At 39.1% G+C, this 26,191-nt stretch overlaps 2 gene segments (V, D, J or C); both read right to left on the bottom strand.

Annotated features, from left to right (window-relative positions):
* Positions 1-2,201: 2,201 nt before the first annotated feature.
* Positions 2,202-9,433, bottom strand: LOC134370758 (immunoglobulin lambda variable 6-57-like; the record flags this gene model as incomplete). The annotated part of the segment is given in 2 exon segments: positions 2,202-2,545; positions 9,406-9,433. Coding segments are annotated over 2 exon segments (372 nt in total), but the record flags the coding sequence as incomplete, so codon positions are not given.
* A 16,092-nt stretch (positions 9,434-25,525) lies between these two features.
* Positions 25,526-26,120, bottom strand: LOC134370757 (immunoglobulin lambda variable 10-54-like). The segment is given in 2 exon segments: positions 25,526-25,953; positions 26,075-26,120. Coding segments are annotated over 2 exon segments (474 nt in total).
* Positions 26,121-26,191: the final 71 nt, after the last annotated feature.

Below are 26,191 nucleotides of genomic sequence, written 5' to 3'. Positions count from 1 at the left end.
CATGTCTAGAAGTCACCCACATGGAAGCCACTGCTCAGGGTGCAGGAGATGCTCATAGATGCTGCCAGAGATGCTGAGAGAGGGGGCAGCTGAGTCAGCCCAGGCTGCGAGAGGGAACCTGCAGACACAGACACTTGCAGGTGGTGGAACAGATACCAGGGTTAGCCTGCTGGGAGTCTGAGCCAGGCGGATGGGCCCTGGTGGAGAAGCTGACCCTGATGTCTGAGAACAGAGCCTACCTGTGCAGTGAGAGGGGAGCAGGAGGAGGAGAGGCATCCAAGCCATCATGGACACACCTCTCTTGATCCCCAGAGGGGCTGGGCTTCTCCAGGCCTGTCTAATCCTTCCCCTGTAGCCTTACAAAGAAGGACCTGCTCATACAAATGTTTTGCCACCACAGTGTGCCCTTATAAACAGACTGGGGGCCTGTGCAGAGTGAATTGCCTGATGGGCAGGACCTGAGAGGAAACAGCTGTTGGCACAACACACACACAAAACACAGCTGCCGAGTGCCCATCAGTGAGCACAGCGTTCACCTCCCTCCGTCCACCCCACAAAGACTCAAAATCCTTTGGAGACTTCACCTGTGAACACCCTTTATGGGGTTCCAGAAACTGTCCTACTGCGCCCCCTGTAGGTCCTTGTGGCACCTGCTGGTTGGGTCTTCCCTATCTCATGTTTTCACTGTGATTCCACACATATTGATTGAGATGTTCATGTGCCTGCTCTAGGCTTGGTTCAATATTATTCATATTAATGGGCTCTGTGTTTTTGAGGAGCTTATTACTTCAAAGAAAAAAAGTCACTATAAGTCAAAAGCAAAGTACATACTTTTTAAATGCCATAATAGAAAAGGGGGCTTTAGACACACTCACTACAGGGAGCACTTCGGAAATCTTCTCAAAGTGAATGTCCTTCAACTGGGTTCTTGAGGAAATTTGGGAGTAGAGGGGTGTTGGAGATTGTGAAAAGTATTAGAGATTTGTAGAGTTTTAGACATCCTCATTTTACAGGTCAGGAAACAGAATTAAGGAAATGCTATGTGAATTGTCTAAATCAGGACTGTCTAGTAAAATTTTCTGCTGTGGTGGAAATGTTCTATATCTGGCCTATCAAATACGGTATCCCCTAAGCTGACATGGCCATCGATCCGTTGAAATTCAACCAGTGTGACTGACAGAATGTTATATTTTATTTTATTTTAATGACCTTAAATGTAAACATAAATATCCACATGTTGTTAATGGAGACTATACTGCACAGTGGAGGTAAAGGATGTGCAAACAGTAGCAGAGCCAAAGGCTGAACCCAGACAATCTGGTGGGAAAAAAAGGACATTATTGTGCACTCAGTTGTGCAGCTGCGCTGGCCTGCTGCCTTATACGCATCTTAAAACGTAGACTCTGAGAGAATAGAACCTTGTCGTATTTTTCTTCATTTTGTATCCATGCTTGAAAACTACTCCCTGAATAAATAAAAATGGATGCATTATATTTTCATAAGCTTGTATAAAGATTAAAGTTTTAATTACAGACTTCCTCTGGCTGAAAATTGTACTCAACAGTCTGGTTGGGAGGAGATTCCATCTCATTGAGTAACAGGTTCTCTGACCTCTGGTACTTGGAATATTATTCACTTATCAAAACAAACACTCGCGTTCTCTGCAACTGTTTTCTCTAAAAGATGAGAAAGCAGGAGCACAGAGGAATAATACATCTAGCCTTACATCCAGCTAACTGGCATAAACAGAATTCAAAGCCAAAGGCTTCCTAAAAGCTAAGAACATAGTCTCTTAACCCAGTCACTTTCAAATTATGGTGATTTTGCCCCCCCCCCCAGTATATTTATCAATGTCTAGAGAATTTTTTGTTCGTCACACTTGGAGAATAGGTTGCTACTGGCATCTGGGGAACAAAGATGTTTCCAGACATCCTACAATCCACAGAAGAGCCCCCATAACAAGGGATGATCCAGTCCACATTAGCATTATTGCCAAGGTTTGAAAACCCTGTTTTGAATTAAATCTTCTTCATGAAGTGATTGCAAAGAGATTAGAAGATCATCCACCATGACATTGAAGGAGAAATTCTTATTTTGGGAAATAAAATATAGGGATTCTTGTACAAACAATTCCAACTTAAGCATTCAAGCAGGAGACAGGAAAAAGCAACTCTTCCTGCTGGGGAAGCTCTGAGGAGTTTTCATCTCACTTCCCCATGGCTCTGGTGCACTGTGTGATTGTTGTTGCCATCATAAGACTGACAGTAGTAGTCGGCCTCTTCTTCAGGCTGCAGCCCAGAGATGGTCAGGGAGGCGACATTGGAGGAGCTGTCGATGGAGCCAGAGAACCGATCAGGAACCCCGGAGGGTCTTTGATTGTCCTTATAAATCATGGTGGTGGGGGCACTGCCCAGGCGCTGCTGGTACCACTGCACATATCCATCATCAATGCTGCCACTGCTGCGGGTGCAGGAGATGATGACTGTCTGCCCCAGAGACCCTGACACAGATTGGGGCTGAGTGAACACAACCTCAGCCCAAGACCCTGCAAGGGAGAGACACATAGATCAGTGAAGACAAGCCAGGCCTCATTCCCAAGGAGGAGGGAGAAGTCATCATCCCAGTTGACAACCTGATTCCCTCCTTGAATTCCCTGCAGGAAGCTACCTGTACAGTGATGTTTATGTTGCTGTTGTTGGGTTATAGGAGTTCTTTATAAACTCTGGATATTAACCCATTATCAGATACTGATTTACATTTTTTCACATTCTTTAGATTGCCTTTTTATTCTGTTAGTTGTATCTTGTGATGCACAGAAGTTTTTAAGTTTGATGTAGTGCCATTTTTCTATTTCTCCTTTTGTTGCTTGTTCTTTTGATGTCATGTCTAAGAAATCATTGCCAAATCCAATGTTATAAAGATTTCCCTCTATGTTTTATCCTAGAAGTTTTATAGTTTTAGGTCTTACATTTAGGTCTTTGATTCATTTTGAGGTAGTTTTGGTATACGTTGTAAGATAAAAGTCCAGCCTTCATCTTTTCCACATAGCTGTCAAATTTTCCTAGCGTCACTTAAATCTGTAGATTGATTTGCATAGAACTGACATCTTAAAAATATCAAGTCTTCTAATCCATGAACATGGGATATCTTTCCATTTATTTGTATTTTCTTTACTGTCTTTCATCAGTGTTTTGTTATTTTCAGTATACAAGTCTTTTGCTTTCTTGGTTAAGTTTATCCTGAGGTACTTTCAGGGAATTCCCATTACACTATCAGCACGTTTCTAAACAGAAACTTCGTAGGACAGGAGAGAATGGGATGATATATTCAAAGTGCTGAAAGGAAAAAAGCATCAGCCAAGAATACTTTATCCAGCAAAGCTATCCTTCAGAAATGAGAGAATTACAAAGACCTTTCCAGACAATCAAAAGCTGAGGTAGTTCATCACTACTAGAACAGCCTTGCAAGAAATGCTTTAGGGAGCACTACAACTATTACCATCATGAAAATATGAAAAAGTACAAAACTCACCTATAGAGGTCAATTCATAATTCAAACTCAGAAAACCCCAATGAAGTAATGTTGCTGTGTAAGCCTCTCAATCCCCTAATATGAAGGTTTTAAGTCAAAATGGTCAAAACAACAACAGCTACAATAGTGCCTAAGGAGCATACAGTAGATACAAATGTAAATTAAGGCAACAAAAATATAATTGATGGTGGTGGTAAGGAGCCTAAAGTATTTTCATGTGACCAAAGTTAAATGCTATCAGCTTAAAATGCTTTATTATGACTACAGGACTCTTTATGGTAGCTCCTAGTTAACCACCAAAAAAGAAATTACAGCAGACACACAAATGAAAAAGAGAAAGAATACAAAGCTTAGCATCACAGAAAACCACCAATTTACAGAGGTAAAAAAGAGAGAAAGAGAGAGAGAGAAGAGAAAAGGAACTAAGGATCTACAAAACAACCAGAACACAAAAAAATGACAGAAATAATTTCTATGTATCTGTAACAACCTTGAATGTAATTAATTAAACACTCCAATTGAAAGATATATAGTGGCAAAATGAATAATGACAAAAAAAAAGACCCAGTGATATTCTGCCCACAAGAGACTCACCTAACTACTAAAGAAAAACATAGACTGAAAGTGAAGGGCTGAAAAAGATATTCCATGCAAAACAAAACCAAAAGTGACAGGGAGTAGCCATACTTAAATCAGATAAAATACAGTTTAAATAAAAAACTATAAACAGTTACACAGACGATCATTATACAATGATTAAAAAGATCGATTCAATAAGAGGATATAACAATTGTTAATATATGTAAACCTAACACCAGAACACCCAGATATATAAAGCAAACATTATTAGGCCTAAGGGGAGAGTTAGATTGCAATTCAATAATAGTAGAGAACTTTAACACCCCACTTTCCACAATAAACACATCATCTTGATAAAAAATGAGCAAAGAAACATCCAATTTAACTGCACTATAGACCAAATGGATCTTACAGGCATTTACAGAGCATTCTATGCAACAGCTGCAGAGTACACATTCTTCTCAACTACACATGGAACATTCTCTGGGATAGATCATATCTAGGCCACCAAACAAGCTAGCACAAATTTTAAAAGAGATCATCTCAAGTGTCTTTTCTGATTACAATGGTATAAAATTAGAAATCAACACAAAAAGAGAAACTTCAGAAACTTTACAAGTACATGGAAATTAAAAAACATACTCCTAAACGACCAATAGGTTAATGAAGAAATTAAAAGGGAAACTTAAAAATTCCTTGAGACAAACTAGAATGGAAACACATCATATGAAAATTTGTGGGATGTGGCAAAAGAAGTTCTAAGAGGGAAGTTTATGGCAATAAATGTCTAATACCAAAAAGGAACAAACATTGCTAATAAATAACCTAATGAGGCGCCTAAAGGAACAAGAAAACCAACAAAAAACTAAGGCCAAAATTGGCAGAAAAAGAAATAATTAAGCTCAGAGCAGAAATAAATGAAATAAAAACTTTAAAAAAATAATTTAAAAGATCAGCAATACAATGAGTTCTTTTTTTTGTAAAGATAATATTGACAAAACTTTATCTGGTCTGACCAAGGAAAGAAAAGAGAGAAGCCTCAAATAAATAAAATTAGAAAAGAAAAAGGAGACATTACAGCTGACGCAACAGAAATACCAAGGATCATAAGAGACTGATATGAACAGCCATATGCCAACAAATCTAATAACATAGAAGAAATGGATAAATTTTTGGACAAATATAACCTACCAAGATTAAATAATAAAAAATATAGATATTATGAACAGACCAATAACAAGAAAGAAAATTGAATTAGTAATTCCGTTTTCCATTAAAGAAAATTTCCAGGACCTGATGGCTTCACTGCCGAATTCTACCAAACACTTAAAGAACTAATACCAGTTCTCTCCATATTATTTCAAAAAATTAAAAAGGGGGGAATACGTCCCAACTCATTTTATTACTCTGATTCCAAAATCAGCCACAGAGGCAACAAGAATAGAAATTACAAGCCAATATCCCTGATGAAAATAGATGGAAATATTCTCAACAAGATACTAGTAAACTGCGTCCAACACCACATTAGTCAGATCATTCATTATGATCAATTGGGATTTATTCCAAGAATGCAAGGATGGTATAACATACTTAAATCAATAAATATGACATCATATTAACAATATTACTATTATTGAAATTTTCATTGAAAATAAATATTTTTTTATGTATCTGTCTGGCAACTTTACTCAATTTTCTCATTAATTTTTTTAATTGAATTCTCTTGAGTCCTGTGGCATATGTTGTTTCTTAGTTAGGAAAAAACAGCTTCTACTTGTTAATCTTTATTCCTCTCATTTAAGTTGCATGCACTTTGTATTGATTAAAATGGCAGGAAAATAATAATAGTTGTCATAGCAGATATCTTTGTCTGACATATTTCTACACCTTAAAAATTGACAGATATTAATTAATTAAAATTTAAACCTTATTCATTCCTTAAGAGAGTATTCTCTATTTTTCCAAAATAAACCCATTGCCAATATCATCCTGAATGAGGAAAAGCTGAAAGCTTTCCCCTTAAGGTCAGGAACAGGACAAAGATGCCCGCTCTCTCATTGTATTGGAAGCATTTGCCAGAACAATTGGACAAGAGAAAGAAATAAAGGGCATCCAAATAAGTAAAGATGAAATCAAATTATCTCTGTTCTCAGATGACATGATTCTATATACAGAAAACCCAAGAGACTCTACCAAAAGACACTTAGAGCTAATAAATGAATTCAGTAAGGTTGCAGGATACAAAATCAATATACAAAAATCAGTGGCGTTTTCATACTCCAAAGCCAAACTAGAAGAAAAAGAGATCAAGAAAGCCCATTTACAATAGTCACCAAAAAAACAAAACACTTAGGAATAAATCTAACCAAAGAGGTAAAATATCCCTACAATGAGAACTACAAATCACTACTGAAAGAAATTAAAGACACTAAAATGTGTAAAGACATTCCCTGTTCCTGGATTGGAAGAATCAATGTAGTAAAAATGTCCATACTACTAAAAGCCATCTATAGATTCAATGTAATCCCCATCAAAATACTAATGACGTTCTTCACAGAAATAGAAAAAGCAATCCTAACATTCATATGGAACAACAAAAGACCCTGAATAGCCAAAGCAACCCAGAGCAAAAAAAGTAAGCTGGAGGCATTGCACTTCCTGACTTCAAACTATATTACAAATCTATAGCAACAAAAACAACATGGTACTGGCATAAAAACACATACGTGGGAGTTCCAGTCAGGATGGCAAAGTAGTTGGTTCCTGGTGTTGCTCTCTCCCACAGAGTGACCAATTTGCAGCAACTGAGGAGCAGCAACTGAGGACCTGATATCTGCACTGGATCAGACAGGAGCCACCTGCCATGGGACCCCAGTTCAGATTGCTCCCATTGTGTAGAAAGACTTTAGAGCTTCTGGGCCCACACACCCCAAGCCTGCTGGGCAGAAAAGGCAGGTGGGATGGGACTTCTTGCCAAGGATGGTTCTATTAGGTCTCTAACAACCTTGGGGCTCCCATACCCTGAGTCAGCCAAGCCAGAGAAGGTAGGCAGGGTGGGACTTCCAGCCTGGCCAGTCCCGCAGCCAGGAGAGACTTAACAGCCTTGGGGCTCACACACCCTGAGCCAGCCAGCTAAGCTGGAGAAGACAGGTGGGGTGGACCTTCCGGCTCGGGCTAGTTCCTGCTGCCCAGAAGAGGTAATCCCTTCAGGATCCAAGCCAGGCATCAGGGTGAAACAAGTGGACTGTGATACCCCTGGTCACAATGACAAAACATCAAAGGAAAGATACCAGAAATAAGAAAAATCAAGAAAGTACATCACCACCAAAAGAAAATAATAACTCTCAAGCACTAGATCCTATACAACAGGAAGTCTATGAAATGACAAACAAGGAATTTAGAGTAACTATTCTAAAGAAACGAAATGAGATACAAGAAAACTCAGTTAGACAACACAAGGAAATGAGAAAAAATATACAGGACCTAAAAGAAGAAACGTACAAAGAAATCAATGCCTTGAAAAAGAATGTAGTTGAGCTTGTGGAGCTGAAGGATTCATTCAATGAAATAAAAAACACAACAAAGAGTTTAACCAGCAGGCTTCAACAAGCAGAAGAGAGAATTTCTGACCCTGAAGACAGGCTATTTGAATTAACATAGGCAGACCAGAAAAAAGAAAAAAGAATTTTTAAAAATGAAGAGAATCTAAGAGAGACAACTGACAACCTTAAGCACTCAAATACTTGAATCATGCGCATTCCAGAAGGGGAGGAAAAAGGAAATGGCATTGATAACATATTCGATGAAATAATAGCAGAATACTTCCCAGGTATAGGGAAAGTCACAGATCTCCAGATTCAGGAATCCCAAAGATCACCAAACACTTTCAACCCAAAAAAGTCCTCTCCAAGATATGTGATAATCAAACTGACAAAACTCAAAAACAAAGAGAGAATCTTAAAAGCTACAAGAGAGAAGCAGCAAGTCACCTATAAGGGAACCCCAATCAAAATAACATCAGACTTTTCATCAGAAACCCTAAAAGCCAGAAAAGAATGGGATGATATATTCAAAACACTAAAGGACAAAAATTGCCAGCCAAGAATACTTTACCCAGCAATGCTATCCTTCTGAAATGAAGGACAAATAGTACATTTCTCAGACAAAGAAAAACTGCAGGAGTTCACTACCACACGACCAGCCCTACAAGAAATTCTCAAGGAAGTACTGGGTTTGATACCACAAAAACAGCCATCACTGCCATGAATATGCAAGAAAGAAGAATACCTACCAGCAAAACAAAAAATGCTAACAAAAGACAAAAATAAAGTTTATCCATCACCCCAAGAAACCAACAAATACAGAAGACAAACAGAAAATTAGAAAGAAAGGAACAAAAGATACTCATGACATCTGAACAAAAACCAATAAAATGCTAGGAGTAAATCAACAACTTTCAATAATAACTCTAAATGTAAAGGGTTAAATTCCCCATTCAAAAGACACAGACTGGCTGACTGAATTAAAAATATGGACCCAACAATATGCTGTCTTCAAGAGATTCACTTGACCTGTAAAGACACACGTAGACTAAGAGTGAAAGGATGGGAAAAGATATATCATGCAAATAGAAATGAAAAATGAGCTGGAGTAGCTATTCTTATATCAGATAAAATAGACTTTAAAGAAAACACCATAAAAAGAGATAAAGATGGCCAATATATAATGATAAAAGGATCTATCCATCAAGAAGATATAACAATCATAAATATATATGCACCTAATGTTGGAGCAGCCAGATTTACAAAGCAAAGATCTTTAGATCTTATTAGATCTAAAGAAAGAGATAGACACTAACATCATAACAGTGGGGGACCTGAACACCCCACTTTCATCATTGGACAGATCATCTAGGCAAAAAATGAATAGAGAAACACAAGATCTAGACAATGCTTTAGACCAATTGGATTGACAGATATATACAGAACATGCCATCCAACAACCTCAGAATATTCTTCTCATCAGCACATGGAACATTCTCCAGGATAGACCACATGTTAGGTCACAGAGCAAGTCTCAAGAAATTCAAAAAAACTTGGAACTATTACATGTACTTTTTCTGATCACAACAGATTAAAATTAGAAATCAATAGTAAATGAAACTCTGAAAACTATACAAACACATGGAAATTAAACAACATTCTACTTAGTAATATGAGGGTCCAAGAAGAAATTAAACAGGAACTCAAAAAATTTCTTGAAACTAATGATAATAATGACACATCATACCAAAACCTGTGGGATACTGCAAAAGCAGTACTAAGGGGGAAGTTTATTGCATAAATGCTTACTTCAGAAGAATGGAAAGATGGCAAATAAACAACCTAACATTTCACCTTAAAGAACTAGAAAAACAAGAACAATCCATACCTAAAGTTAGTAGACAGAAGCAATTAAGATCAGAGCAGAACTTAATGAAATAGAAACATGAAAAACAATACAAAAGATCAATGAAACAAAAGTTGTTTTTTTGAAAAGACAAATAAAATCAACAAACCATTAGCAAGATTAACTAAGAAAAGAAGAGAGAAGACCCAAATAACAAAAAATTAGAAATGAAAAAGGTGATATTACAACTGACACCTCAGAAATACAAGGAATCGTTAGAGACTACTATAAACAACTATATACCAACAAATTTGAAAATCTGGAGGAAACAAAAAGATTTCTGGATACATACAAACTACCAAAACTGAGCCAAGAAGAGGTGGGGGAGAGGAATGGTAAAGGGGCATGAAAATCAACTACAATGTTTTTTGAGAAGTAAAATAAAAAATAAAAATGAACAAGCACATGGAGCAATGGAGCAGAATAGAGAACCCAGAAATCAATCCACGAATTTACAGCCAACTGATTTTCGACAAGGGCACCAAGAACATACATTGGGGAAAAGACTGCCTCTTCAATAAATGGTGCTGGAAAAACTGGATATCCATTTATAGAAGAATGAAACTTGATCCATACCTCTCAAATCAATTCAAAATGGATTAGAGGCTTAAATATAAGGCCTGAAACTTTAAAACTCCTGGAAGAAACCATAGGGGAAACACTCCAGGATTTAGGGCTGGGCAATGACTTTATGAATAAACCCCAAAAGCATAGGCAACAAAAGAAAAATAAACAACAGAAGAAAAATAAACAAATGGGATTATATCTTGCTTTTCTTTCAAAACAGAGAAAGAAAAATCTCTGGGAAGTTGAGGTAATATCTACCAAAGAAATTTGATATACCTACTAAATCTCTTTAAAAACCCACACTCAATTTAAAAAAAAAAAAAATGAAATTACACAAAACCCAAACTCTCAGTAAAACCAGAAGACAGAAAATGTCCAAACTTCAAATTATGTCAAATAGAATTATATGTGAATCACCTATAAATAAATAAATAAATAAACACACACACTACCAAATCCTAGCAGGCTATTTCCCACGCTTCCATCATGAGCCATAGTCTAAGCAGAAAGCAAGGCTAGTCAAAAAATCTTTGAGGTAGATAGAAGAGAAAAGCTAGCAACAGGCCTAATATTGATCTAAAACTATGGCAAGGAATAGAAAGTATAGAGATTTGAGTGTAGAGGTCCAGAAGAAGAATGCAGGGAGGCCAGATCCCTGACCACAGTGTGGGCTAGGGACAATCAAGTAAAGGAGTTGTAGGAAAGGTAATGCTTTGGGAAAGACGGGAACTAAAAGGAAAGGATGGGAGCTGTTTAGAAACCATATGGTGAAGGCAAAAACAAGCAAGGGGGAGAAATTTACAGTTCTTCCAGGTACAAGAAAGTTAAAAAGACAAGTGAGGAACAATCTATTTACCCATCACAATAAAAGAAACCATTTACAAGGCAGAGAATTTTTATTAAAAACAGTAGATCAAAACAGTACATCAAAATATTTTTTTAATTTATTTGTTATGAATATTCATGAGATACAAAGCTAATTGTCAGCCTTTGTGTCCATAATGTGAGGGCCAGATTCATACTGGGGCCATATCCACTACCCAAAATTACTTTTGTACACCATGTCCCCTACCCAATTATCCCCCCACCTCACTCCCCCTCCCCCTTTCCCCCCGATGCCACTTTATAGCCCTAGGAATGTTCCCTCCCTCTGTACGACCAATGCACTACTGTGATCTTTCTTTCCTTCCTTCCTTTCTCTCTTAGCTCCCACATAAGAGTGAGCACATGCAGCATTTATTCCTCTCTGCTTTGCTTCTTTCACTCAACATATGTTCTCCAGACTCATCCATGTTGTTGCAAATGGGAGTATTTCATTATTTTTTATGGCAGAGTAGTATTCCATGGTATATATATACCACAGTTTCCTTATCTAATCATACGCTGATGGGCATTTAGGTTGGTTTCATATCTTGGTTATTGTGAACAGAGCTGCAATGAACATGGGAGTGCAGGTATCCCTTTGACACGATGATTTCCATTCCTCTGGGTATATACCCAGAAGTGGGATTGCTGGATCATGTGGAAGATCTATCTGTAGTTGTTTGAGAAACCTCCACACTGTGTCCCATAGTGGTTGTACTAATTTACATTCCCACCAACAGTGTAGCAGTGTTCCCTTCTCTCCACACCCTCACCAGCATTTGTTATTCACCATCTTTTTGATTATAGCCAGTCTAACTGGAATGAGGTGTTATCTCAATGTAGTTTTAATTTCCATTTCCCTGATGACTACTGATGTTGAGCATTTTTTCATGTATCTGTTGGCAATTTGTATGTCTTCCTTTGAAAAATGTCTATTCAGCTCCTTTGCCCATTTTTTAATTGGGTTATTTGTTTTTTAACTGTATACTTGCTTGAGTTCTATGTATATTCCGGATATTAAACCTTTGTCAGATGCATAGTTAGCAAAAATTTCCTCCCAATCTGTAGGTTGTCATTTCACTCTGTTGATTGTTTCCTTTGCTGTGCAGAAGCTTTTTAGTTTGATATAGTCCCATTTGTTTATTTTTTTCTTTTGCTGCTTGTGCTTTTGGGCTCATTTTCATAAAGTCTGTGCCCAGACATAATTGCCGAAGTGTTTCACCTATACTTTCCCTTAGTATTTTTACAGTTTCAGGTCTTATTAAGTTTTTAATCCATTTTGAGTTGATTTTAGTGTATGGTGAGAGATGCATATCTAGTTTCATTCTTCTGCATATGGATATCCAGTTTTGCCAGCACCACTTGTTGAATATGCAATCTTTTCCCCAATGTAGGTTTTTGTTGCCTTTGTCCAATATCAGATGGCTATAAGCCTGAGGGGTGATTTCTGGGTTCTCAATTCTACTCCACTGGTCTGAATGTATATTCTTATACCGGTACCATATTTGGGTACAATAGCTTTGTAGTATAATTTGAAGTCAGGTAGTGTTATGCCTCCAACTTTTTTTTTTTTTTTTTTTTTCTGCTCAGGATTGCTTTGGCTATTCAGTGTCTTATGTTGTTCCATATAAAAGGTAAGATTGTTTTTTCCATTTCTGTGAAGAATGCCATTGGTTTTTTGATGGGGATTGCATTGAATCTATAGATCGCTTTGGGTAGGATAGACATTTTCACAATGTTATTTCTTCCTATCCAAGAGCATGGAATATCTTTCCATCATTTTGTGTCTTCTTTAATTTCTTTCAGAAGTGGTTTGTAGTTCTCGTCATAGAGGTCTTTCACCTCCTTGGTTAAATTGATCCCTAGGTATCTTATTTTGTGTGTGACAATTGTAATGGGCTTACTTTCTTTATTTCTCTTTCTATTAATTCATTATTTGCGTATATAAATGCTACTGATTTGGAGGCATTTATTTTGTATCCTGCAATGTTATTGAAGTTATTAAGCAGCTCTAGGAGTTTTTTGATAGTCTTTAGGTTACTCTATATATAGTATCATGTCATCTGCAAATAGAGAAAGTTTGACTTCGTCTTTTCCATTCTGGATTCCCTTTATTTCTTTCTCTTGCCTGAATGCTCTGGCTAGTACCTTAAGTACTATGTTAAATAGAAGTAGTGAGAGTGGGCATCCTTGTCTTATTCCTGTTCTTAAGGGAGAGGCCTTCAGTTTTTCCCCATTCAGAAAGGTACTGGCAGTGGGCTTGTCATAAATGGTTTTTGTTGCATTGAGATATTTTCCTTCTATAACTAATTTGTTGAGAGTGTTTATCATGAAGCGATGCTGAATTTTGTCAAATGCTTTTTCAGCATCTATTGAGATAATCATGTGGTCTTTGTCCTTGAGTTTATTGATGTGATGTATCACATTTATTGACTTTTGTATATTGAAACATCCTTGCATCCCTGGGATGAATCCCACTTGATCATAGTGTATAATTTTTTTAATATGTTGCTGTATCCTGATTGCTAATATTTTGTTAAGGATTTTAGCATCAAGGTTTATCAAGGATATTGGCCTATAATTTTCTTTTTTTGTTGTTTCTTTATCTGGTTTTGGTATCAGAGTTATGTTGGCCTCATAGAATGAGTTTGGGAGAGTAGTGGCTGTTTCAATTGTTTGGAATAGTTTGAGGAGAATTGGTGTTAACTCCTTTTTAAACATTTGAAAGAATTCAGCTGTAAAACCATCCAGACCCAGACTTTTCTTTGTTGGAAGATTGCTAATTACTGCTTCAATCTCCTTGCTTGATATCGGTCTGTTCAGGTTTTCTATCTCTTCTTGGTTCAGTCTTGGTAGTTTGTATGTGTCTGGGAACTTATCCATATCTTCCAGATTTTCATATTTGTTGTCTATACAGTTGTTTATAATAGTCTCTATTGATTCTTTGTATTTCAGTGGTATCAATAGCAATGTCTCCCTTTTCATTTCATGTTTTTGTTATTTGGGTCTTCTCTCTTTTTTTTTTCTTTTTTTCTTTTTTCTTTTTTTTTTTTTTTCTTTTTTTTTTTTTTGGTTAACCTAGCTAATGGGTTGTCTATTTTATTTATCTTCTCAAAAATCCAACTCTTTGTTTTGTTAATCTTTGCCATTGTTTTGTGGGTCTCTATTTCATTTAGTTCTGCTCTGATCTTAATTATTTCTTTCCATCGACTACCTTTAGGTTTGGATTGTTGTTGTTTTTCAAGTTCTTTGAGGTGTAGTATTAGGTCATTTATTTGAAGTCTTTCCATTCTTTTGATATAAGCATTTATTGCAATAAATTTGCCTCTTAGTACTGATTTTGCAGTATACCATGGGTTTTGGTATGATGCATCTTTATTTTCATTAGTTTCTAGAAATTTTTGATTGCCTGCTTAATTTCTTCTTGGACCCATAGGTCATTCAGGAGCCTATTATTTAGTTTCCATGTATTTGTATAGCTTCCAGAGTTTTGCTTATTGTTTATTTCCAATTTTAGCCCATTGTGGTCTGAAAAGATAGTTGGAATGATTTCACTTTTTTTAAGTTTGCTGAGGCTAGTTTTGTGACATAATATGTGGCCCATCCTGGAAAATGTACCATGAGCTAATGAGAAGAAAGTGTATTCTTTAGCTGTTGGGTGAAATGTGCTGTATATATCTGCCAAGTACAGTTGTTCTAGAGTGTGGATTAAATCCTGTGTCTCTTTGTTAACTTGTTGCCTGGAAGATCTGTCCCATACTGAGAGAGGGGTGTTCAGATCACCCACTATTAATGTATTAGGTCCTATTTCTTTCTTTAGGTCTTAGGGTGTTTGCTTTATATATCTGGGTGCTCCAGTATTGGGTGCATACATGTTTATGATTGCTATGTTTTCTAGCTAGATAGATCCCTTTATCATTATGTAGTGGCCTTGTCTCTTTTTATGTTTTTTGGTTTAAAGTCTATTTTGTCCAATATAAGGATAGCTACTCCTGCTCGTTTTGGGTTTCCATTTGCATGGTATATCTTTTTCCATCCCTTCACTTTTAGTCTATGTGTGTCTCTACAGGTGAGGTGGGTCTTTGAAGACAGCATATACTTGGGTCTAGCTTTTTAATCCAATCAGTCAGTCTGTTTCTTTTGAATGGGGAATTTAATCCATTCACATTTAGGGTAGTTATTGACAAGTGTTGCTTAATTCCTGTCATTTAATTGCTTCTTGTTTAGATGGTTTAAATATCTTTTGATCATTATTTCCCCTTTTATTTCTCTTCTTCAATGTTAGTTGGGAATTTAAGGTGGGATGATTTTGCTTCTTTCTCCTTCTTCCTGGCATTTTTGTTTTAACAGTGGGTTTTATTTTTTCTTGTGTATTTGTGATATTGGTCATCATTACTCAGATTCCAAATGAATGACTCCTTTGAGAATTTCTTGCAGGGCTAGTCGTGTGGTGGTGAACTCCCACAACTTTGGTTTGTCTGGGTAATATACTATTTCTCCCTCATTTCTGAAGGAGAGCTTTGCTGGCTAAAGAATTCTTGGCTGGCAATTTTTTTCTTTTAGTATTTTGAATATATCATTCCACTTTCTTCTGGCTTGTAGTGTTTCAGTTGAGAAGTCTGTTGTTAGTTTGATGGGGGCCCCCCTGTAAGTGACCTGATGCTTCTCTCTTTCTGCTTGTAGAATTCTCTCTTTGTCTTTGAGCTTTGAAAATTTAACTATAATGTGTCTTGGGGAGGATCTTCTTGGATTGAATCTGTTTGGGGACCTTTGAGCTTCCTGGATCTGAAGGTCTGTATCTTGCCCCACAACTGGGAATTTTTCTGTTACTATTTCCTTGGCCAGGTTTTCAGTACCTTTTCCTTTCTCCTCCCCTTCAGGAATACCCATGATTCAGATGTTAGCGTGCTTGAGGTTGTCTGCTGTCTCTCTTATATTTTTGTCATTATTTTTAATTCTTTTTTCCTTTTTTTTTTTTTGTCTGCCTGAGTTACTTCAAAAACACCATCTTCAAGCTCTGAAATTCTTCTGCTTGCTCTACCCTGCTGCTCAAGCTCTCAGTTGTGTTTTTTATTTCACTGAGTGAATCTTTCATTTCTAGATGTTCTGCTACACTCTTTTTTAAGGTATTAATCTCTTTGTAGATTTTCTCTTTCATATTCTGGATATTTTTTCTTGTCTCATTGTGTTCTATAATTGAGTCTTCCTTTATTTCTTCAAGTTTTCTTAAGATCATTGCTTGAAATTCTTTTTCAGACATTTCAAGGATTCCCTGTTCCACGGAGTCTGACTTTGGAGCACTACTGTATTCTTTTGTTGGTGTCATTTCTTCTTGTTTGTTTGTACTTCTAGTATTTTTTTGTTGACATTTGGTCATTTGATAGAAGCTTTGCTTCTTCTGTTACACTGAGTTTGGCTGTGGAGTAGCCCTGGTTGCTCCTGTGGTGGTGAATTGTCTTTGCTTGACAGTAGGTGTGGTGGTGGTTATGTTAAATCAACTTGGGTCCTGTTCCAGAATCTGTGGTCAGACAATGAGCCCCTACTGCTGCACAGTTCTGCTGGGCATACCCCGGCAGGTCAGATCCCAGGGGCTGTTGTTCCCCTTGAGGTCCAAGGAGGGTGGAGGGACCACCTCTAGCCATGCAGATCCAACACTGCTGCTGGGCTCACTTTGATGTGGAATAGGACAGGGTGTGGGGTGGGGCTGGGTTGGCATTCCCTTCCAGGTACAAGGAGGGGCAGGGCTGCCACTCTCAAAATTTTTTTTTAAATGACAGAATAAAAGAACCACTTACTAACTTATTTAATGATGATACATAATTCTAAATATGTATAAATAATTGAAAATTAAAAATAAAAATAACCATGAGATAACCTCTATTTTAAAAATCAGATAAATCCATGCATTCCTTAAAAATACAAAATGTTTATTTTATTTTATTTTATTTTTTTTACAGTTTTATGTTATTTGTTTTTCTTTTTAGTATTTTTTTTTAAATTTTATTTTGTCGATATACATTTTGGCTGATTATTGCTCCCCATCACCAAAACCTCCCTCCCTTCTCCCTCCCCCCCACCCCTCAACAATGTCCTATCTGTTTGCTTCTCATATCAACTTCAAGTAATTGTGGTTGTTATATCTTCTCCCCCCCCTCAGTTTTGTGTGTGTGTGTGTGTGTGTGTGTGTGAATTTATATATTAATTTTTAGCTCCCACCAATAAGTGAGAACATGTGGTATTTCTCTTTCTGTGCCTGACTTGTTTCACTTAATATAATTCTCTCGAGGTCCATCCATGTTGTTGCAAATGGCAGTATTTCATTCGTTTTTATAGCTGAGTAGTATTCCATTGTGTAGATGTACCACATTTTCCGTATCCACTCATCTGATGATGGACATTTGGGCTGGTTCCAACTCTTGGCTATTGTAAAGAGTGCTGCGATGAACATTGGGGAACAGGTATACCTTCGACTTGATGATTTCCATTCCTCTGGGTATATTCCCAACAGTGGGATAGCTGGGTCGTATGGTAGATCTATCTGCAATTGTTTGAGGAACCTCCATAGCATTTTCCATAGAGGCTGCACCATTTTGCAGTCCCACCAACAATGTATGAGAGTTCCTTTTTCTCCGCAGCCTCTCTAGCATTTATCGTTCAGAGTCTTTTGGATTTTAGCCATCCTAACTGGGGTTAGATGGTATCTCAATGCGGTTTTGATTTGCATTTCCCGGATACTGAGTGACGTTGAGCATTTTTTCATATGTCTGTTGGCCATTGGTATATCTTCCTTAGAGAAATGCCTACTTAGTTCTTTTGCCCGTTTTTTAATTGGGTTGCTTGTTTTCCTCTTGTAAAGTTGTTTGAGTTCCTTATATATTCTGGATATTAATCCTTTGTCAGATGTATATTTTGCAAATATTTTCTCCCACTCTGTTGGTTGTCTTCTAACTCTTTTAATTGTTTCTTTTGCTGTGCAGAAGCTTTTTAGTTTGATATAATCCCATTTGTTTATTTTTCCTTTGGTTGCCCGTGCTTTTGGGGTCGTATTCATGAAGTCTGTGCCCAGTCCTATTTCCTGAAGTGTTTCTCCTTTGTTTTCTTTAAGAAGTTTTATTGTTTCATGGTGTATATTTAAATCCTTAATCCATTTTGAGTTGATTTTAGTATACGGTGAGAGGTATGGATCTAGTTTCATTCTCCTGCATATGGATATCCAGTTATCCCAGCACCATTTGCTGAAGAGGCAGTCCCTTCCCCAGTGAATAGGCTTGGTGCCTTTGTCAAAGATCAGATGGCAGTAAGTGTGTGGGTTGATTTCTGGATTCTCTATTCTATTCCATTGATCAGCGTGTCTGTTTTTATGCCAGTACCATACTGTTTTGGTTATTATAGCTTTGTAGTATAGCTTAAAGTCGGGTAGTGTTATGCCTCCAGCTTTATTTTTTTTTTTTTTTGCTCAGCATTGCTTTGGCTATGCACGGTCTTTTATTATTCAATATAAATGTCTGGATAGTTCTTTCCATTTCTGAGAAAAATGTCATTGGAATTTTGATGGGGATTGCATTGAATTTGTATATCACTTTGGGAAGTATGGATATTTTCACTATGTTGATTCTTCCAATCCAAGAGCATGGGATATCTTTCCATCTTCTTGTATCCTCTCTAATTTCTCTCAGCAGTGGTTTGTAGTTCTCATTATAGAGATTTTTCACCTCCTTGGTTAACTCATTTCCTAAGTATTTTATTTTTTTGGTGGCTATTGTAAATGGGCACGCTTTCTTGATTTCTCGTTCTGCATGTTCACTATTGGAGAGAAGAAATGCTACTGATTTTTGGGTGTTGATTTTGTATCCTGCTACTGTACTGAGATCATTTATCACTTCCAAGAGTTTTTTTGTAGAGGTTTTAGGATCATGTCATCTGCAAACAGGGACAGTTTGACTTCATCTTTTCCAATCTGGATGCGCTTTATTTCCTTCTCTTCTCTGATTGCTCTGGCTAGTACTTCCAACACTATGTTGAATAGGAGTGGTGAGAGTGGGCATCCTTGTCTAGTTCCTGTTCTTAAAGGAAAAGCTTTCAGCTTTTGCCCATTCAGGATGATATTGGCAGTGGGTTTGTCATATGTGGCTTTAATTATGTTGAAGTACTTTCTCTCTATACCTAACTTATAGAGGATCTTTGTCATGAATGAGTGCTGAATTTTATCAAATGCTTTTTCAGCATCTATAGAGATGATCATATGGTCCTTGTGTTTGACTTTATTAATATGGTGTATCACATTTATTGATTTGTGTATGTTGAACCAACCTTGCATCCCTGGGATGAATCCCACTTGATCGTGGTGAATAATTTTACATATGTGTTGCTGTATTCTGTTTGCTAGTATTTTAGTGAGGATTTTTGCATCTATATTCATCAACGATATCGGCCTGTAGTTTTCTTCTTTGGTTATATCTTTACCTGGTTTTGGTATCAGGATGATGTTTGCTTCATAGAATGAGTTTGGGATATTTGTGTCTGTTTCAATCTTTTGGAATAGTTTGTGAAGAATCGGTGTCAATTCTTCTTTGAATGTTTGGTAAAATTCTGGTGTGAATCCATCTGGTCCTGGGCTTTTCTTTGTTGGGAGCCTTCTGATAACAGCTTCAATCTCCTTTATTGTCATTGGTCTGTTCAGATTTTCTACATCTTCATGGCTCAGTTTTGGGAGCTTGTGTGTGTCCAGAAATTTATCCATTTCCTCCAGATTTTCAAACTTTTTGGCATATAGTTGTTTATAGTAGTCTCGAATGATTCCTTGTATTTCAGATGAATCAGTTGTAATATCACCTTTTTCATTTCTAATTTTTATTATTTGAATCTTCTCTCTTCTTTTTTTGTTAGCCATGCTAATGGTTTGTCAATTTTATTTATCTTTTCAAAAAACCAACTTTTTGATTCGTTAATCTTTTGAATTGTTTTTTGGTTTTCAATTTCATTCAGTTCTGCTCTGATCTTAATGATTTCTTTCCATCTGCTAACTTTAGGTTTGGATTGTTCTTGTTTTTCTAGTTCTTTAAGGTGAAGTGTTAGGTTGTTCACTTGCCATCTTTCCATTCTTCTGAAGTGAGCGTTTAATGCAATAAATTTCCCCCTCAATACTGCTTTTGCAGTATCCCACAGGTTTTGGTATGATGTATCATTGTTTTCATTAGTTTCAATAAATTTTTTGATTTCCTGCTTGATTTCTTCTTGGACCCATATGTCATTAAGTAGAATGCTGTTTAATTTCCATGTGTTTGTATAGTTTCCAGAGTTTCGTTTGTTATTAATTTCTAGTTTTAATCCATTGTGGTCTGAGAAGATACATGGGATAATTCCAATTTTTTTTAATTTATTGAGACTTGATTTGTGACCTAATATGTGATCTATCCTGGAGAATGATCCATGTGCTGATGAGAAGAATGAATAGTCTGAGGTTGTTGGGTGGAATGTTCTGTAGATATCTGCCAATTCCAATTGGTCTAGAGTCTTGTTTAGATCTTGTGTTGTTCTGCTGATTCTTTGCCTACATGATCTGTCCAATATTGACAGTGGAGTGTTCAGGTCCCCTGCTATTATGGTATTAGTGTCTATTTCCTTCTTTAGGTCTAATAGAATTTGTTTTATAAATCTGGCTGCTCCGACATTGGGTGCGTACATATTTATGATTGTTATGTCTTCTTGATGGATCAGTCCTTTTATCATTAAGTAGTGTCCCTCATTGTCTCTTTTTATGGTTTTTAGTTTAAAGTCTATTTTGTCAGATATAAGAATAGCTACTCCAGCTCATTTTTCTTTTCTGTTTGCATGGTAAATCTTTTTCCATCCTTTCACTCTTAGTCTGTGTGAATCTTTATGGGTGAGGTGGGTCTCTTGTAGGCAGCATATAGTTGGGTCGTCCTTTTTGATCCAGTCAGCCAGTCTGTGTCTTTTAATTGGGGAATTTAAGCTTTTTACATTAAGAGTTGTTATTGAAAGGTGTTGATTTATTCCTAGAATTTTATTGGTTGTTTGGTTGTCTTAGGTGTCTTTTGTTCCTTGCTTTCTGATTTACTGTTTGGTTCCTGTGTTTGTTGGTTCCTTAGGTTGTAGATAGAGTTTTTGTTTGCTTGTTTTCTCTTCATGAATGACATTTTTATTATACTAGTGGGTATTGATTTTTCTTGGGTTTTTATGGCAGTGGTAGTTATTTTTCAGGAACCAAACCCAGTACTCCCTTGAGGATTTCTTGTAAGGATGGTCATGTGGTAGTGAACTCCCACAGTTTTTGTTTGTCTGAGAAATATACTATTTTCCCTTCATTTCGGAAGGATAGCCTTGCAGGGTAGAGTATTCTTGGCTGCCAATCTTTGTCTTTTAGTATTTTGAAAATATCATCCCATTCCTTTGTAGCTTTTTGGGTTTGTGATGAAAAGTCTGATGTTAGCCTGATTGAGGCTCCCTTATAGGTGATTTGACGCTTTTCTCTTGCAGCTTTTAAGATTCTGTCTTTGTCTCTGAGTTTTGCCAATTTGTCTATGACATGTCTTGGAGAAGGCCTTTTTGGGTTGAATACGTTTGGAGATCGTTGAGCTTCCTGGATCTTAAGATCTGTGATTTTTCCTATACCTGGGAAGTTTTCTGCCACTATTTTTTTTAATATGTTTTCAATGGAATCTCCATTTTCCTCCCCTTCTGGAATACCCATGACTGGGATATTTGAGCGCTTAAGGTTGTCTGATATCTCTCTCAGATTTTCTTCAATGTCCTTGATTCTTTGTCTTTCTTTTTGTCTGCTTGTGTTATTTCAAACAGCCCATCTTCAAGTTCAGAGGTTCTCTCTTCAACTTCGACAAGCCTGCTGGTTAAACTCTCCGTTGTGTTTTTTATTTCGCTGAATAACTTCTTCAGTTCAGCAAGTTCTGCTACATTTTTTTTCAGGACATTGATTTCTTTGTACATTTCCTCTTTCAGATCCTGTATACTTTTCCTCATTTCATCATGATGTCTAGCTGAGTTTTCTTGTATCTCATTCAGTTTCCTTAGAATTATCACTCGAAATTCCTTGTCAGTCATTTCAAGGGCTTCTTGTTCTATAGGATCTAGAGTTTGAGATTTATTAACTTTTGGTGGTGTACTTTCTTGATTTTTTGTATTTCTGGTATCTTTTTTTTGATGTTTATTCATTGTGGCAGGGGGTTTCACAGTCCACCAGTTTGAGACTAATGACTAACTAGGATGTTGCTGTGGTTGCCAATTTCGTATGGCTACCTCCGTGACTGCTCAGTTGGCCTCTAGTGCCTTGTGTGTGTGGTTGCCTCGGGTCTTGTGCTTCTCCGGGGAGCCACCTTTCTGGTCAGCTTGGACTCTGCTGGGCTGGTGGATCACGTACCACAGGGTGTGTGATCGCTGTTGAGCTATCACTTCCTGTGCAGGACTTTTCCCTGTTCCGTGTGCTCTGGCCCAGGCTGTTGGGTTGTGCAGTGGCGACCCCACAGGGTATGTGGTTTCTGTCGAGTCTCCGCCTCCCTGGCCACACGTCTCCCCGCTCTTTGTGCACTGCGCTGGGCTGGGGCATGTCTTCTGCAACCCTCGTCTATCAGCTGGGCCTTCAAGACCCTGCTCGGCACCGCCTCGCCCAGGAAGTCTACCAGGTTTCTGCTAGGCACAGAAGACCGGTCACTCTGGGTGCCTTTGTAGCACAGTGTAGATCTTTCTCGGGACTTGTTCACCTTTGTATCCCCCCAGTATAAACTGAGTCTAGTGCCAACCTGCAGCCAGCTCGCTGGCAGGTTCAAGCGGACCTGGGAACTCTCCTACCACACTATTCCCAACCAGAAATTCGTTAGGCTTTTTTCCGAACTGGTGGCCGCAGAGATGGTATCTGCCTCCCAGTAACAGGAAGTTTACCAGGGGCCGGATTTCAAGGTGTGGTGTAGTGGCAGTCGGCCCGCCCGTACTTCCTTGCCCTCCCGACACTGGCCGGGGATGCCCCACGCCACCATCCCCGCCAGAGAACCTCGGAGGGAGTGGGAGGGGAGGCCGGCCCACAGGTTCCAGAAAGCCCCTTGCCGGGCCAAGCAGGTGGGAAGGCTCAGTGACGGCCAAGCCGGGCGGAGCTGCCAGGACCTGGGAAAATGGAGGCAGCCCCGGGGCGGTGAGTGAACCAGTGATGCAGGTGGGAGCTGGGTGGGCGTCAGCCCCCCTACAGGGCTGGTCCAGGGGTCACTCACAGGGTTGTGCCAGGTCGGGCGCTCACTCTCTGCCTCCGGTTTGCTGCCTTTCCCATTCTTGGACGCTGCTGCCTTGGGCTGTTCAGTCGCGGCGTGGCTCAGGTGCTCCCAGGAATCTTCTTTAATGCCAGCCTGAAACCTCGAATCCTGAATAGGGCAGCTGGCCGCCTTCAGTGCGGCCCCAGCCTCCGGGATCCTGGCTGCATCCACAGCAGCCCTGGTGCCGTGTTCCCTGTTTCGAGACTCGCTTTTGCATCTAAGAAACAGTTCTTTTCCTGCTCCACACTTCAAAGCTGTCACCTGTAAATGAGGCAGCCTCTCCTGCCGGGGGCAAAGTGGCAGTCACCCCCCACGACCGGCCACCAGCAGCGGTCCTCCCTTAAGAGATGGCAAGAGGAAGCTCCACAAGTTTCCCGGCTGCCTGAGGCCCAGTGGCCGCCTTTTCCACCTCAGCTACTCCGCGCCAACTGCCGCAGCCGCCGCCATCTTGAAACAGTCCAAAATACAAAATGTTTAAACAGACCACTTTCCTTAGGGAAATAACAGAGACTGTTAGTATGGAACAATTCCACAGAAAGGCATGAGGTCAAAATAGTTTCCTGGGAACCTTCTAACTCACCTTCAAATATCAGATGGCTCCAGTTGGCTTGTTTCATAATTTTTTCCAAAGCATTGAAAAATACAGACAAAAGGTGAAAAGAACTGGGAAAGGGAAGCAGGAAGAGGTCTTAGCCCACATGCCCTGGGGCCAAGAGCACAAAGAAAGCTCCAAGACTGTTATTCAGGTCCAGAATAATAGTCTCCTGCTCAAGTTGCAGCCCAGGATACAGCAATCATCACATTCATAGGACTTTAGAATGGGAACTGTGGGTTCCAGACTGCATCAAAATTACCCACATCTCTGAAGCTTCCATTACAAAAGATGGTGACCTTCTGGCTTAGTGACAAATAAACTGAGACAGAGAGTTGTGTGCTTGGTTTCACAGCACACCTGTTCCTTGCAAACCAAAGAAGAAAGGTGGACTTTTGTTATCTCAGGGACGTCTTCCCTTAAATCCCTGGCAAATGCCCCCCTTTATAAAGGACTGAAGGAGAAAGAATCCGGGGCATGGTGGAAATGCCTCGGAGCTCTGTCTCCAGAAGCTCCTCTATGGGGATTATACCCACAAGCAAGGTGTCATCCCCCAGTCCGGCTCTCCAAGGAGCAAACTTAATCCTTCTACATATATTCTGGGTCCTCACTATCTATCAACCCTTCATAGAACAGATTTGGGGAAATTCTATGGAGAATAAGGAGGAAATGATCCACATCTGAACAATTTGAGTGAGAGAGGCAGATCCAAAAGCTCATGGTATGATGGGGCTCATCACAGGTGGAGGAAAGTCACACATCACTGAGGACACCGTTAGTCCAACTCCCCTAGAGTCAGCTCAGTGGTTTACCAGCTGTCCTGCACGCACCTGTTCTCCTAGGACATCACAGAGTGCCACCTGCTGGCAACAGAGCCCACCTCCTCCAGTCACTGTGATGACCTAGGCACATGGAGCAGAGTCCTTTCTGTACAGTAGTGTTTCCTGGTGTCGCTATCTAAGACAAAACAGTGAGAAGTGTCCTTTATAGGTCCACCATCAGAATAGTGATGCTCACACAGTTGGAGTTTTATCTCAATGGAAAACCATCATTTTTTAAAAATGTCAGTGTCTGTCAACTGTATCCCAGAAGCTCCAACTTTGCCTGCTGTTTCCAGACACTGTGGCATGTAAAGGAACAGTTAAAGAGTGCAGGGGGGAAAAAAACACCTGTGGGGAAATTGTCCTGTCTGCAAGTTGGAGGTATGCAGGGAAGTTGGGCAACAGAAACCTCAACAAAGTATGATGCATAAGTTTCGACCCATAGAGTGAGTCACGTGATCTCTGTGACAGAGAGGGGGAAGAGGCTATTGTAATCAGAGGTCAAGGCATGTACCAGGGCCAAAAAAGGAAGGGAAGCTGGTTTCCGGAGACCTTAGTACATGGCCACTCAGGTCAGAGAAGTGGACCGTCTGAGCATGTGAATCCAGCATCTCCAAATGGAATAGAAAAGAAAAATATGGAAAAACGTATCCTCCCTTAGTTAAACCATGCATTCCTTTTAGCTAATATTAATGCATGTGTATGTACATATCTAAGTTGCTGCAAATAGATTCACAATGATTTTGCTTATATATTCATACACTTGTTAATAACTTTGCAGGTCCAGCCATTTTAACTCATTTTATTATTTTAATATTCCTAAAGTGTACACACCTGTCACTTGGAATTCAGCCCTTGACTTTCTGTGGGTCCAGTTTAAACAGTGCTCCATGAGGTCCCCATGTGCTGGGTGAGGCTGGGGAGCTCATGGGTTTCTGTCTCACTTCCCCACTGGCCTGAAGCACCGTGCAAGCATTTAGGCTGCTGTCCCATGCTATGCAGTAATAGTCAGCCTCGTCCTCAGGCTGCAGCCCAGAGATAGTCAGGGAGGCCGTGCTCCCTGACCTGGAGCCAGAAAATCTCTCTGAGATCCCAGAGGGCCGGTTGTTATTCCTATGCATCAGGAGTTTGGGGACATGGCCTGGGTGCTGCTGAAGCCAAGCTGCTCCTTGGTTGCCAACATTGTTGCTGTTCCCAGTACAGGTCAGTGTGACCATCTGTCCCAAGGCCTTGGACACTGAGGGCAGCTGAGTCAGCCCTGCCTGGGCCACAGACACTGTGAGGGAGGCAGAGAGGACTGTGAGATCAGGACCACCAGAGCACACTGGACTAAAGTGGGGGACATAAAGCAGAGCTGGGTGAGGATCTCCCACCTCCCAGGTAAGTTCTACACTCACCTGTGTAGTGAACAAGGAGGGTGAGGAGGAGAGGAGCCCAGGTCATGGTGCAGACTCTGACTCTGCTTCTTAAAGTTCTGATTTGAAGTCTGGGCTCCCCTAAGTCTCCTTATATCT

Source organism: Cynocephalus volans, chromosome 2 (assembly GCF_027409185.1).
Source record: "Cynocephalus volans isolate mCynVol1 chromosome 2, mCynVol1.pri, whole genome shotgun sequence".
NCBI lineage: Eukaryota > Metazoa > Chordata > Mammalia > Dermoptera > Cynocephalidae > Cynocephalus > Cynocephalus volans.
This window is presented reverse-complemented; position numbering and strand designations above follow the sequence as displayed.